This window comes from Nelumbo lutea, chromosome 1 (assembly GCF_056320005.1).
Source record: "Nelumbo lutea isolate HS-2025 chromosome 1, American lotus-T2T, whole genome shotgun sequence".
NCBI classification, from domain to species: Eukaryota; Viridiplantae; Streptophyta; class Magnoliopsida; order Proteales; family Nelumbonaceae; genus Nelumbo; species Nelumbo lutea.
Window position 1 is genome coordinate 103,047,881 of NC_142684.1, and position 18,848 is coordinate 103,066,728.

The following is an 18,848-nucleotide window of genomic DNA, read 5'->3' on the forward strand; positions in this document are numbered from 1 at the left end:
TACATTTTTGCAGAAAAATGTATTTTTTAAATATTTTATGGTTTTTTCATGTAATTTTTGAAGTGTCATTTAGTTTAGATCAGATTGGACCCAATCCAGTTCACTCGCAATCCAATTGGACTGAACTGGACTTGGTTTGTATGGGTTTGGACTGGATTGGGTCCAGTCCAGTTGCATATGGATCCATGTCAAGCCGAGCTCATGTTTATAGCTCGAATTGAGCTTGAGCCCAAACTTGAGCTTCATGTTTTTATGCCAAGCTGAGCTGGAATAGCCAAATATTTGGTTCATCTTGGCTCGAATCCACCCTTAAGTTGTGTTTGAGATGAGTTGGTATTCAATCCACATCCAACCCAACCCAACCCAACATATCCATTTGCCACACAATGCAAAAGTCCTCCCAAATGGGCACAAAATGCTTGGCGTCTGTTACACTGGAGTAATAGGAACTTTAAATACAATTATGTAGTAACAATTTTGGTTATTGTTTAATGGCATCAATGAGCAAACTTGGTCTTAACCTTTCATACAGTGCAGTCAGAGGAATGGAGGAAGAAAACACAGCATTATTAGAACTGAACAGTAAGGCTTTCCACATTTTCTCAGATTTCATGACGAGGTAATCCATATGAACAAGAAACAAAGCTTGCTTTTTTTTTTTCTTAAATTCCCAAAACATGCTGATCACTTTCATGTATCTTCCCAAAACCTTTTTCTATTGCTATATTTCTGTTTTAGCTGTTTTAAATTTGTTTGTTGCCATAAGTCATAACTTATTGGGTTTCTTGCTGTTCTGTAATTTCAGAATTACACAGCTTGAGGAGTTGGTTTCATTAGGAAGCAAGTTACTTTGTGGGTTACAGGAATCCTTAGGTGGGCACATCAGAGCTATATTTGACTTGGCATAAGTTCTGATACATTGTTCATCGTCATTGATATCATGTGTTTGAAACAGAGTTGCTTCGAAGGCCTCTGGTAAACAAGAAATCTGAAGTTGTTGATGCCATCATTAAAGCAAATGAAACTACGAGGTTAAAAGCATATCTTGAAGCTGGATGTATAACTGCAAATGATGGTGTACAAAGTATAAGAAAGTGTAAGGTGCAATGTTTTTTGATTTAGACTATCTGTTGGATAACTTAGAACCTGAAGACATAGATGAATTAGGGTTTTCCTTTTAAGTGAAAAACCTTGTCTTATTATTAATATTATTTTTTTTTCAAAATTGGTGCATTTCATAGTTGTTAAGGTGACTAGGTGATAGTGGGGTGCCTAGTTGCTTAGGTGACACCTAGGCAAAAAGAATTTCATAAAATAAAACTAAGATATTCCTAGTTCTCTAGCTTATATACAATTCCACATGGATATTAATTGGAAAAATAACAATTTTATTTATTAATAACATTAAATTTCCTCTCAAAAAATCATGGCAAATCAATATATCTGGAACGAGTATTTAATAGAGCAACTTCATATCAAATTAGAAACTAATGAAGGTTATAATTTTATATGATAAAATTCAAGACAAAATAAGTAAAGAGAAAAAGAACAAGGACGGGGATGCTGTTTCATTTAATGAGAGAGAAAGAGAGTAAAAAAAAAAGGAAAGAAAGAAGCTTCTTTATATTTCTATTCTTTTTTTTTCCCTTTTTCTCTTCTCAAAATCTTTCGGTCTTTTAGACTTCAATGGTAAAACTTTAAAACACAGTATAAATGGATGAAATAACATAGTAAGATGTAGCAATATGATTGGTATTGTAATAAGGTGCTAGCTTTGTCATTTTAGTTGCCTAGGTGGGACTGTGGGTGCCTTATCGCCTAGGCAGGTGCATAGTTGCTTAGATGGGCGCCTAATTTCTATAAACAAGGTGTTTTAGGTGAGTCACCTAGTCGGCTAGTTAACACCTAGGCAGGTGCTTAGATGATGCCTTGATGACTATGGTGCATTTTATGTAACAGACTATCCTCTGGTACATTGTTATGAAAAGATATATGTCTTTCATTTTGGCATGTTTTGGGTTTTGATAGACATAGGTACTCCTTCCCGTTCTGGAATTTTCATTGCCTACTTTGCTATCTTTAGTGGTAAAATACTTAATAGCATTATTCCTACCCAATAATAATCCTGGTTACTAGGGTCTTAGGAGGGTTGGATTGGACATGAACCTAACAATTGGCTTATTTTTTGGTACAAATTGGCGGTTCTCATATTTGAGATTCATTCTCATGCATGTTAGCCTGAGGTTTTAATATTGCACCGAGGCCTCTCACTATTTAACTTCTCACCATGAAAAATGAATTGAAATGATCATCTTCAGTGTGAACAAGGGTTGAAACAATTTGGTAGTTTATTTATTTATTTCTTCTTTCTCCTTTTGGTGAGTAACAAAGTAGTATTTTTTTTTTCCATCTAATACCTATTTTTCTTTTTTGAACTATCCTTAATTCTAGTTATGCAGCAACTTGCAGGAAAAAAAGTGGTTTTCTTTTATTCCTCTTTGAAAGGCTTCAGTCATGAGGAGGACTATTATTAATTATTTCATTTGAGGCATGGTTATTGTTGACAATTGCTTTTTCTAAGCTTCTATTGTCATATGTGAATTATAGAGTTGTACCATTTGTTAACGTAGCTAAATTATCCAATTTAGCTAGTTGCCTCTCTTGGTTTATTCTATCTCATATTAATTTTCTTATATTATTGTTTTTTTACTTTTACTATGAATTAACTGACAAGTTGGCCTTTTTTTCCCTTTCTTGGTAAATAATGCACACAAAAGTACATGAATGCAAACGAGGACTTCACGATCATTTGAATAAAGGTATTTCCCCTGCAAACACTAATAATTTTATAGTGAATATGGTTGCTAGTATTAGACGATATGACATATAGTCATAATTGAGCAAAAACAAGAGAATATAAAAACAAATTGTTTGCTAGGGGTGCAACTTGGGCCAGGCAATGTTTTTAAATTTGACCTGAAAATGGAACCATTTTTCCATCTAGGTGGTGGACTAGTGGTTCAATCATATGAGGGGTGCAACTTGGGCGGACTCGGATTGTGTTTTTGTCAAAATTTGAATGGGCCTGGCCAAAGGCCGTGAAATGCTAACATGGGCCAACTGGGATTGTACCACTCTTTGGGTCAACTAGGTCAACCTATGACATCATCATTTAAGTAAAATATAAATAAGTGATTTAAAAGGCGTGCCTAGGCGCATAGGTGGGGTGCATTTTAGGGTATGCGCCTCGCCTAGGTCCTAGATAGACCTGTTCATGGGTCGGGCCGGGCCGGGCTTTGTCTATGTATCAACAGAACACATTCAGGCCCGAGCCCGAGCCTGGCCCGACCATCGGGCCTAGGTCTTGAGCCCGAGCCCGACCATAAATTTGAAAACAATTTTTTTTTCTTTATTTATTCAATAAAAAAGTGTTTTCTTTATATTAAAAACCTTCAAAACTCAAAAATAATAAACATCTCACTATTACTTGAAAAAAAGAGAAGAACAAAGAAAAAATATTGTATATATTTTATTAAATAAAATATATTTTTTATTATTTAATATATAGTATCATATCGGATTCGGGCTTGGGCCGGGCTTTTTTGAGAAAGCCCGAGCCCGACCTGAAAAAAATTTGGGCCTGGTGCTTTAGGCCCGATCCTGAGCCCGTGGGCCTAAAATTATGACTAAGCCTTACTTATAACGGGCTGGGCCGTCGGGCTACCCGACCCATGAACAGGTCTAGTCCTAGGCACAACCCTTTCAAAAGGCGCATGCCTGATTCACCTTGTGTCTCAACCCAGTCCTAGGCACAACCCTTGCACCTTGCGCTTTTAAAACACTGATATAAATAGATAAAAGTATAGAAAAAATGTAGAATGTTACAAATTAATTAGGCATGTTTCTAATATTATATATTCATCATATTAAATGAAAATAAGTGCGATAAATGATAATTTTGTTACTAATGATGGAAATGGCTAATTACTACAAAAAAGAGAATAAATGTCTAATCCACCTGTTGACCAGGTCAAATGGTTTAGAGGTTCAACTAGATGCTTCACCTAGTCCTTGGTTGAGTCAATGGTATTTTGTAAGTGAGCAGTTCTGGGGTGAAACGAACTGGAGAATTTGTCCTGGTGACTGGTCAACCAGTCCAATTGGATGGTTGAGTGGTCGTTTTGGCCTGTCTTGGTCTTTAATCATTGTGATGGCTACTTGGTTCCTAGGCACAAACTAGTCAATTAAAAGAGATATGTTCTAAATTTACAAGAAAAAGACAATAACTGTCTAATCTGTGACCTGTTGACCAGGTCAAATGGTTTAGGGAGTCAAGTGGCCAAAACCCAATCATCCACAAAAGACAATAATTGTCTAATCTTTGACCTCTTTAGTCTTTAGTTATTTATCTTTTTTTTTTAAAGATAAATAAAAAAGAGCAGTGCACTGGGGTGATAAGCTATCATCCACAAAAAGCCAAAACCCAATCTTAACCACCAAACCCACCGACCCAAGAAAATGAAAAAAGACTTTTCCAAATTTTAAAAGGAAAAACTTCCCAAAACAATTGCCCCTAGAATCCCCAAACCAACCAACCCTACCAAATCTCACTAAACCAAATTCCCTTAAGATCTTTCTCCAACTGGATTATGTCTCTCTTCCAATTCCCAAAAAACGTTTCTTGCAAATTCTTCCCCTCCTAAAAAAGAAAGCCCTAAGGTCTTGCTTATTTCAGTTTCCAGTACCATTTCCAAATCCACTTTTTGTTGTTTTCCTCTTTCAACAAAAAATCACCTCCTTGTTTTCCTCCTCCCCTACATTTTCCTTTTCCTCTAAATCTTCCTCCACTCCCTGAACCTCCTCCTCACCTAAAGAAAAACTTCCTTTTGATCATCTAAAGAAAGAGCCATTTCCTTCCTTTCCACCCTTCTCCAACAACTTCGCACCAATACCGTTTCTTGCACTACTCTGTGTTCTAGTTCTATCCTTAATCCTCTTCCCTTTTTTAAACTCTTAGACTTGATGCAAGGGCAAGTATAAGAGAGTTCAAATGATGAAAATTAATCCTTCCTTCAAACGATAAAACACTTATGTGACACGAATCAACTGGCCAACATTAGATTCTTTGTTTTTATTTTTTCAAGTTTACTGAAGGAAGATCACATTTTTTGATTTATTCACCCACACTAACATCTTTTTTCTCCTTAATTCCATCCCCAACTTTCCATTAAAAACATTTGACAAAGATCTATTATCCTCCTTTTTTTAGAGGAAAGTAATGTATTATAACAAGCAAAACAAAATATACAAGGCCCTACTCAAAAAGAATTTGAAACAAGGAAAAAAACTGAAAAGCTGATTACACTGTAGATCTAGATACAAAAGATTCCTAGAATAAAAAAAAAAAAGAGTTGAAAGGTATATCCTTTAGTGTCTATGTGAACTGCAGCCCATTATCCTCTTCCTCGAAACTGCAAGAGCTCTAAGGATCTTTTGAAGGCTCAATTTCTTCTACCCCTAGCCAATCATTCCTTCTTCCCTTCCTGATGTTACAAATTCCTCTTGTAAAACAAACTCCTTAAATAGTACTGCCCTTCACAACCTATTTTCCGAAGTTTGAAAACGCTTTCTCTTCAAGAATATGGTCCCCAAGGGGTTGATTGCAACGAGCACTACCATCGTCCACTCCTAAACCCTGTAAAACTTCCTCTATAATGTGCTCATTGATTACTGGCGCAACCCAACCTGACCCTAATTAAGAATAGAGATCATATCCCTTGAGCACAAAATCATGTCAAAAAAAGTGTTGTTATCCAATCCCATAAATCTCCTTACGCCAACCTTCATGCTTCCTAGTAGGGGTGGATTCGAGCCGAACCGAGCCGAATAGTACGGGGTTCGAGCTCAACTCGCCAAGGTAGTACAAGGCTCGAGGTAGAACCTTGAGCTTGAGCTTGACTCAAGTAAAAAAACTCGTAAGCTCGAGCTCGAGCTTGGCTTGGCTCGAGCTTGACTTGAGAAAAAATGTTCTATAAAAATAAAAAAATTATATATAAAAATATTTTTTATTTGATATTTAAAAAATTAAGAATTATAATTAGTTATTATTATATATAAAAATAAAAATATTATATATAATATTTTTTATTCTATTATATATATTATTTTCAATAATTTTATATTTTATTATTATTATTATTATGTAGCTATTAGTATGTATGTATGTATATACATATGTAGCTATTAGTATGTATGTAGCTATTCAAGCTCGGATCGCAAGCCTCACGAGCCGAGCCGAGTCAAGCTTTTCACGAGCTGAGCTTGAGTAGCTCGTGAAGAGCTCGACTCATGGCCACCCCTACTTCCTAGAAAGATGTTTTTTTTTCTTTTTTTTTTTTTTTATTTAACAACCTTCCTACCCTTAACTAAACTTGAAAATCTAACTTTTCTCCTAATTCCTGTAGCATTGAAGGCTTTGAAAATATTTTTGAGGAAGGCGATGCTAGATTATACCTGTGATCTTCCACGTTCTCAAATAAGTTATTAAGTGACATGAAACAAAATCCCTTTTTGGTGGACCAAGCAAATCAAGGCCCATTACATGGCTTAGGTTCGACCTAGAACAATTGAGCCAAGCCGAGCCGAACTTTGGCATGTCTTGGTTTGGCTTGACTCGACTAATATACCATTAGGTTTGAGCTTGAGTTTGGGTTTGATTTGTATTTTATTTTTTATTTCGAGCTCGATTTGATTAAATATTCAATGAGCTCGAGTTTGGCTCGAAAGCTCAAACATGAATATATTTTTACATTTTATAATGTATAGTGTATTCCAGAAAGACATGGTATCGGAAGAGTTTTGACCAATCAAAGCATTTATGTGAATATTGATTAATACCACCTGATTGGTCATCTCTTTTAGGAGTGTCAATGGTATTCGAAAGTCTGATTTTGAATTCGAGATTCAACATAATCAAATCGAACTCGGATAATTCGAATATCATAATTGGTCGAATTCGAATATCTATTCATACCATTTAACTAATCGAATCAAATTCGGATATGACTTGATTCGATTCAATAAATATTTGAATTTGACCGATTATTTAATTCATATAAATAATATATAGACTATTTAAATACTTTATATAATTTATATATAATAAATATATATAAATAACTTATATACTTACATACTTTATATAAATAAAATATTTATTTTATATATTTATTAATTAACTAAAATAATTAATCGGTTGATTTCGAATTCGAATTGAATATTCAAATATTTAATTGAATTCGAATTTGAACATTGATTTTCAATATCCGTTAGATATTGAATCGAATTTGGATGTTGAATTTTCTAATCGGTTCCGAATTCAGATATTGCGTGATTTGATTTGAATTTGATTTGTTTACACCCCTAATCTCTTTTATGATACCAGTTGATTGGTTGTGAGATTTTTAGATATCATGTATATATATGTGTGTGCACACACAAACACACACCAGGCTCGTGAGCTTTTGAGCCGGATTTTTTATTGGTTGAGCTTTGAATAACTAGCCGAGCTTACCCTAAGATTCGAGCTCTATTTGAACTTGATTAGAATTGAACTTGAACTGAGCCTATTTTTGAACTCAAGCCCAAACTATTCGATTAGAGTTTGACTTGATTGCACCCCTACCACTTGTTTCTTCCATCACGTGATCCTTAACAAAACCCCTGTCGGTTCAACCGGTTTGAGCTGAATACCCACAATCCTAGATGCCCTCAACTTTGGGCCGTCTAAGACATTGGTATGTGTGGGATACTGATCTTCAGCAAAATCCAGCTGTCCTTGTTCCGATCTTACACACAACTGTCTGTCCATCTTTCTCTGAAGACAAAATTGCTAAGGCAACATTGGGAACCTCAGTCGATGCTTTGAACACACTTCTCTTCTTTTGAGGTTTTTTGTAGCCTATCGACTATCACTAGAATCGTGGACTTGCCCTTGGATTTTGGTAATCTGGAAATAAAGTCCATGGCAACTTCATCACATACCTTTTCTGGTATCTTAAGTGGTAGTAGGAGTCTTGCTGGAGACTGAGCTGCATACTTTTATTGTTGACAGGTATGACATGCTGCCACATGTCTTAATGGCCTGCTTCATTCCTTGCCACTAATAGTGGGAAACAACATGCCTGTAGGTTCTCAGTATTCCAGAATGACCTCCTAGTAGGGAGTCACGGAATAATTGTAGTAGCTGTGGTAAATACTGAGAATTTGCTGCTATGACCAATCGGCCCTTATAAAAAAGTGTTATCATTGGTTTCAGTATAGCCTGGTACTGATGCTGGATCATGTGTCCATTTGTCACGAATGGCCTGTAGCTTGGAATAAGCTGAGGGTTCACGCTTTATAAACTCCACTAGGGAATAAACTGGTTTGGATACTGTGGTCATGTGAAGTTCATGGACCTGAGAGATGGCATCAGCCACTCTATTAGAGGCTCCTGGCTTGTATTCGATGACATAGTCAAACCCCGTTAATTTGTAGGCCCATTTTTGTTGGTCTACAATGTAAATCTCTTGTTCTAAGAGGTATTTTAAACTTTTTTTATCAGTTCTTGTGATGAACTGGCATCCTATCAAATAAGCCCTCCACTTCTGCACCGCCAACATGAGTGCCATGAACTCTTTTTCACAAGTAGATTTGGCCAAAGCCTGACCCACCAAAGCCTTGCTAAAATAGGCAATGGGCCTCCCTTCTTGCATGAGGATTGCCTTCACTCCACCTGAAGCATCACACTCCAAGACAAATGTCCCAGAGAAATCAGGTAATGCCAATGTGGGTCTGCTGGATACTGCCTAATTAAGCTTTTCAAAAGCTTCTTGGGCTTCCTTAGTCCAAATGAAGGAATCTTTTTTCAACAATTGTGTCAGCGGCCTGGCCAAAAGTCCAGAATTTTTAATAAATCTTCTGTAATATGTCGAGAGTCCTAGCAAATGTCTTAGACTCTTGGTTGAATTTGGTTCTGGTCAAGAGTGGATGCATTCTACCTTACTAGGGTGGGCCATGGCAGTCACTTGGCTTACCTTATGTCCCAAATACTGAATTTGTGTTTTAGCAAACTCACACTTTGATGATTTAGCAAATAGTTGGTGTTGGTGCAACAAGGATAATGCACTACACAAGTGTAGCATATGTGATCTTCAATTTGGACTACAATATGAATTTGTGCATAAATGGCCGAAATACCTCATTCATCAATGCTTGGAAGGTGGATGACGTGTTAGTGAGACCCAATGGCATGATCAGGAATTCATAATGGCTGTTATGTGTTTGGAAGGCCGATTTGTTGATCTCATCTGGGTGCAATGTGAACTTGATGATATCCAGAACTTAGATCTAACTTTGAGAATATGGTGGCTGATTGCTACTCATCCAGTAGCTCATCAATGAGTGGAATTGGAAAGTGACCTTTAACTGTAATTTTGTTGAGCGCTGTGGTTGATGCAAAATCTCCATGTGCCATCTTTTTTCTTAACGAGGATAATTGGTGAAGAAAAAGGTCTGGATCTGGGCCGAAGGACTTCTGGAGGAGTTCTTGTACTTGTTTCTCAATTTTAGCCTTTTGTGAGTTAGTGTAATGGTAAGGCCTGGCATTTGCAGGGGGTGCACCTGGCATAATTTCTATGTGATGTTCCTTCACTCTGTGTGGAGGAAGCTGTTGTGGTTCCTTGAATACATCAGCAATTTGATCTATACTTGTTTCAACTGTTGCTGGCCCAAGTCAGATCTAAGAACTGGTCTGGTGGGATCAAGCCCCAACTACATGAATACATTTGGTTGGGCTTTATGAAAGCTCCTCATGATGGTTTTCAGGCCTTGGGCTTGCATTAGGGTTGGTTGCAAAGGAGAACTCCATTGTTATTTTTTGCCAATCATAGAGTACTAGGCCCAACTGTTTGAGCCAGTGGATCCCCAGTCTGATTTGTAAGGGGTATAAGTTGGCTCTCACCTTGTAGTCCTGAATTTGAATTGGTACAACTTTCTTGACCCCCTCACACCTTAGGTGGTTGCCATCTGCTACATGCATCTCAAATGAAGGGACAAATTGTGGTTCAAGGCCCAGCTGCTTGGTGAGGGCTAGGGTAACAAAATTTAAAGTGCTGTCCCTGTTCATTAGTATAGAAACATGCCGGATTAGCAGCCCGACTACCCACATTGTTTGGGGTGACCCTTGACTTCCTAAGGCTTGTGTGGATACCTCTGCTGTTGTTAATTCCATGAGGTTTTCTCCTTCATAACCATCTGTTAAGGGACTGGAAGAGTCTATCTATCCCATCATTGGTTTGTAACAAAAAAAATTTGCTGGATCTTACAACGATGACCTGGTCCAAATTGTTCATCACAATTATAACATAACCTGCGATCTTGTTGAGCCTGCATCTCGACCCGCAAGAGTCATTTGTAAGGGGATCGCTTGTGTATTACTAGTTCGGTTCTTTAGTGGGCCTGCCTCAATTCTTGGTGGTTATTTGAAAATTGGGCCTGGTTGAGGTTCAATCTTGGGTGCTGGTGGTTCAACTCGAATGGTTGTGGGTTTGGTTCTGGTAAACCGTCCCCTTCTTAAACAGTTGAGCCGTTCTTGTATCTGCATGAGACCCACGACAACTTATATGGTGGTAGGCTGCATTGCTTTTACCTCCACTCGAATTTCCTCCCTCAGTCCTCTGATAAAACATCCTAACAGGGCTTTTTCCGGCCAACCTTGCGTCCTAGTTGCTAGTCTTTCAAGTTCCAGTTGATAATCTCTGATAGAGCCTTCTTGTCGGAGTTTTGATAGGGCTTCATCAAAGTCCTCAAATCCCATTAGTCCAAAACAAACACATAGGGCTTTGGTGAAGTCAGCCCAAGATACTTGTGGGCGGGATTGCCGGAATCATTGGAACCATAAAATGGCTTCCCCCGCCAAGTGGAATGAAGCAACAGTAACTCTTTAATGATTGGGAGTATCATGAAATTCGAAGTTCCTCAACTTTAAAATCCACAGGGTGGGATCGTTGCCAGCGAAGGTTGAAAACTCTAGTCGCGCAAAAAATGGTCGGTGCCTTCCAGTGTTGCCTCCTGACCACCGTCTCCACCAGTTCCCTCCTGTTCACCGTCACAATTGGTTGTCTCTTTTTCCAACTGTACCACTACTGTTGTTAGGGTCTCCTTGAGGGAGGGAGGGAGAAAGTACATGCTTCCACTTACATAGACTTCATTCTTGGTTAGTTACAATCTCAACAGATTATTCAAATTCTTTGTCTACTTGCTAAATTGCTAACTCATGCTGATGTGGCCTTTTCTTTTTCCTTCTAGAAGTGGAAATTAAAAGTAAACCATTCATCATCAACTAAAGGACTAAATTTGCTTCCTGGTAAGTCTCCTCTCAATTTCCTTCAAGTCTCAACATCCATTCACCTTTTCTAGAGAGGAACTTTTCTCTTTAAATCTTCCCTATGAAGCCTTAGCTGAAACCAGATTTGTTTCATCCATCCTCCATATCTAAGTTTCCTTCTCATCCTAGAAAGCAATTTTCTAAAATTCCCACTAGTAGTAGAAACCTTAGTTCTCAGGAGGATTAGTTCTGTACCATGTTTCATTCACCTGCTACTAATGGTAATGCATGAGACTAGAGTTTGATTTTCAACCAAAGAAAGTGGTTTAAAACACATGATTCAGCATAAATGTTGTATGCTTCCAATTTGATGGAAATTGATCAGACTGCCTTGCTTCCCCTGTTCCTTTTGGATGAATAAGGGGTAACTACTAGTGTAGTTAGTCAGTGTACATGCTATATTGTAGTAATGTAGTTAGTCGGTGTGCTATACAGCTTTTTACTTTGCTATATGACTATACTTTTTACTTTACTAATGTAGTCAATCACTGCTCTATAAGTCTCTAGCATAGTTAGCCATAGCATTCTACTTCTATTAGTGTAGTCGGTCATGTAATTAGTCCTAGTGTATTAAATCATTGTACTATACATCTTTCGCTATGAAAGTTAATGGTCTGATTCCTTTGGAGCTCAAGGGCCTAAGATCCGTTTGAATTAGTTCTTTGTTTAAATTTTGCATTAGCACATGAAGACCAAGTTTATGGTGGGGATACAACCAATTTAAGAACCTTTTGTGGTTGCAGATCAAGGTGAATATGCTTCTTGTAGGAAGGCATTTTTGTGTGCATGAATGAATGGTATTTGTCCTTTGGTGGTAATCATTCTCAGGCTTAAGAAGTTTCAATGTCCTGGAACAGAGGCTTGGTAGGCTACTTTTTGATGATGAATCACTTGAAATTCCTTTTTGTTCCATGACTACAATACAATCTTTGCTCTGGACAGATGCTTTTTCTGAAGAAATCTGTTCCAAAATCTGTCTCTTCTGGATCTTCTGATTTTGGAACAGGCTGGTTGTGTGGTTCAAGTCTGATTTCTAGATCTAAACTAAGGCAGTAATAATTGAGCATAGCAAGGAATCCCCTTTGCTGATCCTATGTTCTCCTGGTGGAGGGTGCTGCCTACTGCTGCTCATCAATTGCTGGAGCATCCAGTAGCCATCCTGGATTCAAAGAGATAGCATATGGCCAAGCTACTATGATCCCTAGGACAAGTAACTGGCTTGGGGTATGCCACCAGAGTGAGTGCATGAAGAAGAGCATTTGGTTTGAGCCACTCACTGAACCTTTCCTACTCAAAGGATCATAGGTTCATTTTACTAACTTGTCTATTGGTTGGATTGACAACTTGTAACTAGAGTTCCTTTTATAGTTAAAATGGTAGCCAAATTTTATTTGGTGGATTAATGGGACAAAAATTTGTTTGAATTGGTTTATGATTTTTCATAAAGCTAGCAAATAATGCTAGGGTAAATCTAGTGCTGCTACAGACATGGTTCCCCATGAAAAGAAGTTTTAGAAGACAACATTCAACTTTTCATTATTCCTACTATGTCTGTAGCAGTACTATATATACTTTTGCCTAATGCTTGTTTTTGTTTCTGAATTGCTATCTTGTCTCTTGTGGAGGCTGTGGATGGCCTTATCACTTAATTTTGTTTGTTGAGCTATGACTTATGGATTTATTGGAATGCTAAAAAAAATTTAGAACATGGTTTGCAAGTCATGCATTTTCTACAGTATATATAGTGTTCTGTTTTTCTTTTTGGTACCTTACATGCTTGACCTAGGTTTTCACACACTGGCATATGTATGCCTATTTGTATATTGAATATTTTTTTTGCCTTCATTGTGCTTTGGCTTCATTCCTGCATTCATACTTTCTACCTGCAGTTTCCTATAACCAATTTCTTTTTATGGACTTGAGTCATATGTTGATATTATTCTTTTCCACCATTGCAGCCAAGAGTCTTCTGAATGAACTTGAATCCCTCATAGGGAATATGGTTGATGTAGTTCAAGCTGCAAATGAAATTATTCCAGATTTTGGGAAACATTCTCGTGATGAATTGGTCCATCAAGCAACAAGTTTTGAAAAGGTTATTAAGTTCTGCCACTTGTCTTTTATTTATCTGTATGTCTTTTTTTTTTTTTTACCAGAGTAGACATTCAGGACTGCTATCAGTCTTGAACCCTAATGGATTTCAGGTTCGAAAATAGAAGAAAAAGTATAGAAAAGAGAGGAGAAAGAGAGAAGAGAGAGCAGTAGAACACAAGAGTTGAAAGGAGGAACAGAAGCATCATATTCTGCCGCTGCCACTTTATTTAGTATTTATAGGTTATGCTCATTACATGGAAAGGACAGATCTGCCCTTAGTATTTACATAACAAATAGAATAAAATAAGACTGAAATAAATAACAACTGACATAACTAACTGACCACCAGCTAACCCTAGGAAGACTAGAACACCTTCTACCCTACGAACACATTGGGACCGTAGCTGTGGGGCCCACATCAGTGTTATCTACAATCAGTACATAAATCCATTTAATTAATTAAAAGTTACTTTGAAAGTACAAGGCAAGTCATCTTTAAATGACCGAGGTTACAATATATTACAAAATTGCCCAAAATAAAGTGGGTCTATCAGCTCTCTGCTTTGCTAGAGTATCCACCAAGCTATTTACTTCCCTTTTGACCCTCTTGTCCAAAAGCTGAAGTGAAGAGAAGAGAGAGAGAGAGAGAGAGAGAGAGAGAGAGATCAGAGAACAAGAAGAGTTGCTGGCGATGCCAGCTTTTCAGTATTTATATTAGGGTGACTAAAACATAACATAAAGAGAGGGGAATTACAATAGTACCTCTGTGACACTAATAGAAATAAAAAAACAAAGAAAACAGCTTATAAACAACCTTTTAACACTCCCCCTCAAGTTGGGACTAGACCTGTTCATGGGCCGGGTAGCCTGACGGGCCGGCCCGACCCGACCCCTAGACGGGCTTGTGCATAGATATTAGCCTGCGGGCTTGACCTCGGGCATAAAAGCCCGGGCCCAACCGTTTTACGGGCCGGGCTCAGGATTTGCCACAAAAGCCCTTTCTTATTCCCTAGCCGAATAAGTACCCTTTCTTATTCCCTCTCTTCAGTCTTCTTCTTCTATCCTCACTCTCACTCTCAAGAACCAACGCAAATCTAGATAGGTAGCCACCATTGTTAATCTCAGAGGCGACACGTGAGCTCAGACGCTGGCGATTTCAGGCACCGGTCATCTCTCTCTCCAGCGGTGAGTCTTCTCTCTCTCTCTCTCTCTCTCTCATCTCTCTCGCAGTTCTCATTCTCAATTTCTCACTCACTGTCGCATATTTTCATTTTCTCAGGAATCGGCGCCACCAGTGAACTGCGACGATGAGTTTGCCATCTCTCTTTCTCATTTAAAGCTATTAATTCAAAATTCTTTGAATTAAAGTCAAGCTATTTAGGTGGCCCTTCCTATGCTGACGTGGCCAGAAGGGGAAGTAACTCGGTGGGTCTCAACAGAGATACTCTATCTGAACCGGCTATAAGAGCGGGTGAACCAAAATGTGGACCACATGCCTCCACTAGTGGTCCACGTGATGACTTAAGGCGTCATGTGGGGGCGGGACTCGAGAGAGACTTAGAGAGATTGTAGACGAAAACTCTCGTCTATCTTCTTCTAGAAAAGGGTCGGCCGAACTGAATGAGTCACAGAAAATGCTAACAGAAGGAGGAAAGCGTCCCATGAGTTGGACCCATCGTCTGGACTTTGACGAGCAGGCTCTCATTGTAGTTGATTGCCCAAACCTGCGCTACATTAGAGACAAAATAGAAGAAAGAGAGGACGAAGACCAAGGGTGGATAAGCTATAGTTTGAAGAGTGATATAGAGGGGAGTTCAGAAGAAATTGCAAGTATTGATGGTTCGGTAGAGGAAGGTTTCTATGAAGGCCAAATCAGAGAGACATTAAACTTGGAGCATCTCTTTCTCGGAGATACGGCGGGAGTACATAAGAAAGACTTGGAGGCTCCGGTGAACATGAACAGGGTGGGCCAAAGTCCAAAAACGGATAAGCCTTTACCAAGTTTTAGCGCCATGCAAGTAGCTGAAAAGGTGCTAGCTCAAACTAACCCAGATCTGAACAAGGGTACATCACAGAGAAGTGGACAATTGGGTAAGGGAAAAGGTATTTGTGTAGACCATTTGATAGGGAATAGTTCCCTCCAATCCAAGGAGACAAAAAGCTCCAATTGTTCTTTATAGGGTTTGAAAATCAACCACCCTCATTTGCCCCTATCTCACAACCCTTAGTCGAAACTAGGTAACTCTGTCAACTCTGTCAATTCAATTTTTGCTACTGATGAGTGTTCTGTGTCCCTTGTTCTAGATTCCCTTTCCAACCAAGAGTCAAAGGCCCATGGACAGGAAGCCACAATGAGGATACAGGGGGAGGAGGGGGAGACAGTAGTGGGAATAAATTGCAGGGATAAAAGGATCTGGGGTATCATTGAGAGAATAATGGGTGAAGTGGAGAGGAATGAATTGCAAAGGGAGGGTACAAGTGGAGCAAAAAGAGTTCTTGGTGGAGAGAATGAGATAAGGAATGAGGAGAGGATTAGAAGTGGAGAGCTTGGAAAACTAGATAAAGGGGAAACTTGTAGGGAAGATTCAGTAGCAGAATTTGTGGGAAAGTTGGGGTGTAAACTAAAGAACCCAAATGATTTAAAAGCATTTCTACAAAAAAAAAAGAGGATAGAAAGATTAAGAAAAGAAAATTGAGTGACGTTGAGAGATTAAAAAGAGATATTGAGGGGGATAAGAAGTTTGGGGCAAGAGGGGACAGAAGGAAAGGGTTTAAATAGATTTTGGTTGTGATAGGGTTGCTTTTTACAAAATTGAAATGAGAATCCTAAGTTGGAATGTGAGGGGGCTGAGTAGTGCTAGGAAGAGAGCAACAATTAAAGAGGTGATTAAGAAGTTTAATCCAGATGTGGAATTAATTTAAGAATCCAAAAGAATGGATTTTGATTGCAGATGGGCAAGAAGTGTTTGGAGAGCTAGGGGGATTAAGTGGGCAGCTGCTCCGTCGTGGGGGTCCTCAGGTGGGATTGTGACATTGTGGAAAGAATATGTGCTAATAGGAATGGAGGAGTTAATAGGTGATCATTCTGTTTCTTTAAAGTTCAAAAGCAGGTGGAAGATGGTTTTGAATGGGTACTAACAAATGTTTATGGCCCTAATGACTATAGGCAGAGAAAGAAATTGTGGGAAGAGTTGAGTGATATTAGGGGCCTTTGGGAAGGACGATGGTGTGTGGGAGGGGATTTTAATGTAGTGAGATTTACAGAGGAAACCAACAACCCTAGACAGAGAGTGACAACAAGTATGAGGAACTTCAATCAGTTTGTGGATTCTTTTGAGCTTAAAAAATTTCCACTGCTAAATAATACCTTCACCTAGTCCAACCTCCAATCAAGTCCAATATGCTCTAAGCTGGACATGTTTCTATTTTCTACAGATTGGAAGGAACATTGGGGTAGTTTAACATCTAGGGTACCTTCCTAAACTTACCTCGGACCACTGGCCTATAGTGATGTGTAAGGAGTTAATGAAAGGTGATGGTCCTACCCCTTTCAAGTTTGAAAACATGTGGTTGATCCATTTGGGCTTCATTGAGAAAATTAGGGAAGGAATGAGGTTCCACAAAAAAGCTTCAGTTCTTAAAATCCCAAATAAAGGAGTGGAATAGGTTGGAGTTTGGGAGAGTGGAGAAAATGAAACAATTCCTGTTGGAGCAAATAGAAGAGCTGGATATGAAGGAAGAAAGGGGATCTTTTGGAGAAGAAGACAGAGAGAGGAGATGGAGTTTAAGGAAGCAAACGGAGGATTTGTTGCTTAAGGAGGAAATAAGCTGGAGGCAGAAATCTAGATGTAAATGGTTAAAGGAGGGGGATAGAAACACGGGTTTTTTTTCACTTAGTGGCAAATGGTAGGAGAAAGAAGAACTTAATCTCAAAATTGGAAGTTGAAGGAGCAATCATATCCCACCCGTAGAAATACCAGAAGCCTTTGTAAGTCATTTCAAATCTATTTTCAAAAGACCTTTAAATGAAAGGATTTGGTTGGAGGGTTTGGATTGGCTGACTTTAAGTACAGAAAACAGAGAGTGGTTAAAAAAGAGATTTGAGTTGGAGGAGATAAAGGAAGTAGTTTTTTCAATGGATAGAACAAAAGCTCCAGGTCCAGATGGTTTCACAATGGCTTTTTATCAAGATTGTTGGGATATTATGGAAAAGGATCTTGGGTTAGTGTTTGAGGAATTTCACAAAAGGGGAATAATTAACCCGGGTCTGAACTCCACATTCATTGCTCTGGTTTCAAAGAGGAAAGAGGCATCACAACCAAGGGACTTTAGACCTATTAGTCTGGTGAACAGTCAGTGCCTGAGGCGCAAGGTGAGGCGTTTTTGAGAGTAGGCGCCTCGCCTAGGTCAAGGTGGCGATACTTCAGTAAGGCGCTCGTCTTTGCGCCTAAGGCGTGCGCCTCAGACCAGGCGCGCGCCTATGTTTGGTTGCCCTTTGTTTTTTTATTTGTTTTTAAATTGACTTTTATAGATAGATTATAATCATATATGTATAGATTATTTCCTTTTATGTGCCAAAATGGTTGGGATATGGTATAGCAAATACGAAAGAAAGAATTCATGACCCTCTCGAGAGAAAAAACCTGCTATGCAAGGCTTCTTAGGCTCCCAGTATCAGTCGAAGTCTCGAGCCCTCAGCCCCCAGCCCCCACATTCTTCTTGGATCATCAAGTTCAGGCCATCTTTCAATCGAACAACCACCTTCAAAGTTTTATCAGAGGCCATCTCTCAGTCGGACGACCAACTGCAACGTTCAGGCTTTCAGCAATCAGCATCAGGTATTTGTTTTTTCTCTTTTTACACTGAAAACAGGGGTTCCGCCCGCCCCCTTCTTCTTCTTCTTTTCTTCTTCTTCTCCTTCTCCCTCTTCTTCTCCTCCTTCAGTTCTTCTTCTTGTTCACAGAAAAACAGGGGCTCCACCCACTCTTGTTTTTTTTTTTTCATTGTCTTTCTTTTTCTGAAATATTTTTACAGTAAAACAGGGGCTCCACCCCCTTCTTCTTCTTCTTCTTCTGAAATATATTTACAGTAAAACAGGGGCTCTGGCCCCCTTCTTCTTCCTCTTCTTCTTCTTCTTCCCCTTCTTCTTCTGAAACTGTTTTACACTAAAACAGGGGCTCCGCCCCACTGTTCCACGATATTTTTTTTATCAGCAGCAAATATTAGTTTGAAAACAGTAAAACTGGGCTTGACCCCTTTCCTTTTTTTTTTTTAGTTTTTTCTTTGCTTCTGCTTCCCCCACTTATTCCTTCATCATCATCTTCTT

At 38.7% G+C, this 18,848-nt stretch overlaps 1 protein-coding gene across 6 annotated transcripts in view; it reads left to right on the forward strand.

The window, feature by feature from the left end:
* Window positions 1–18,848, forward strand: part of LOC148876497 (FAD-binding protein) — a 39,568-nt gene that overhangs the window by 825 nt on the left and 19,895 nt on the right. For 2 of the 6 annotated variants that reach the window (XM_088967003.1, XM_088967004.1), the window contains exons 2-6: window positions 533–619; window positions 806–873; window positions 956–1,096; window positions 2,778–2,819; window positions 13,387–13,523. In XM_088967003.1, coding sequence (XP_088823129.1) covers window positions 546–619; window positions 806–873; window positions 956–1,096; window positions 2,778–2,819; window positions 13,387–13,523 — 462 coding nt within the window. In that variant the 5' untranslated portion in view covers window positions 533–545. Of the gene's footprint in view, window positions 1–532; window positions 620–805; window positions 874–955; window positions 1,097–2,777; window positions 2,820–13,386; window positions 13,524–15,086; window positions 15,553–18,848 lie in introns of those variants that run through there. The other 4 variants (XM_088967005.1, XM_088967007.1, XM_088967006.1 and 1 more) reach the window with 4 other exon arrangements.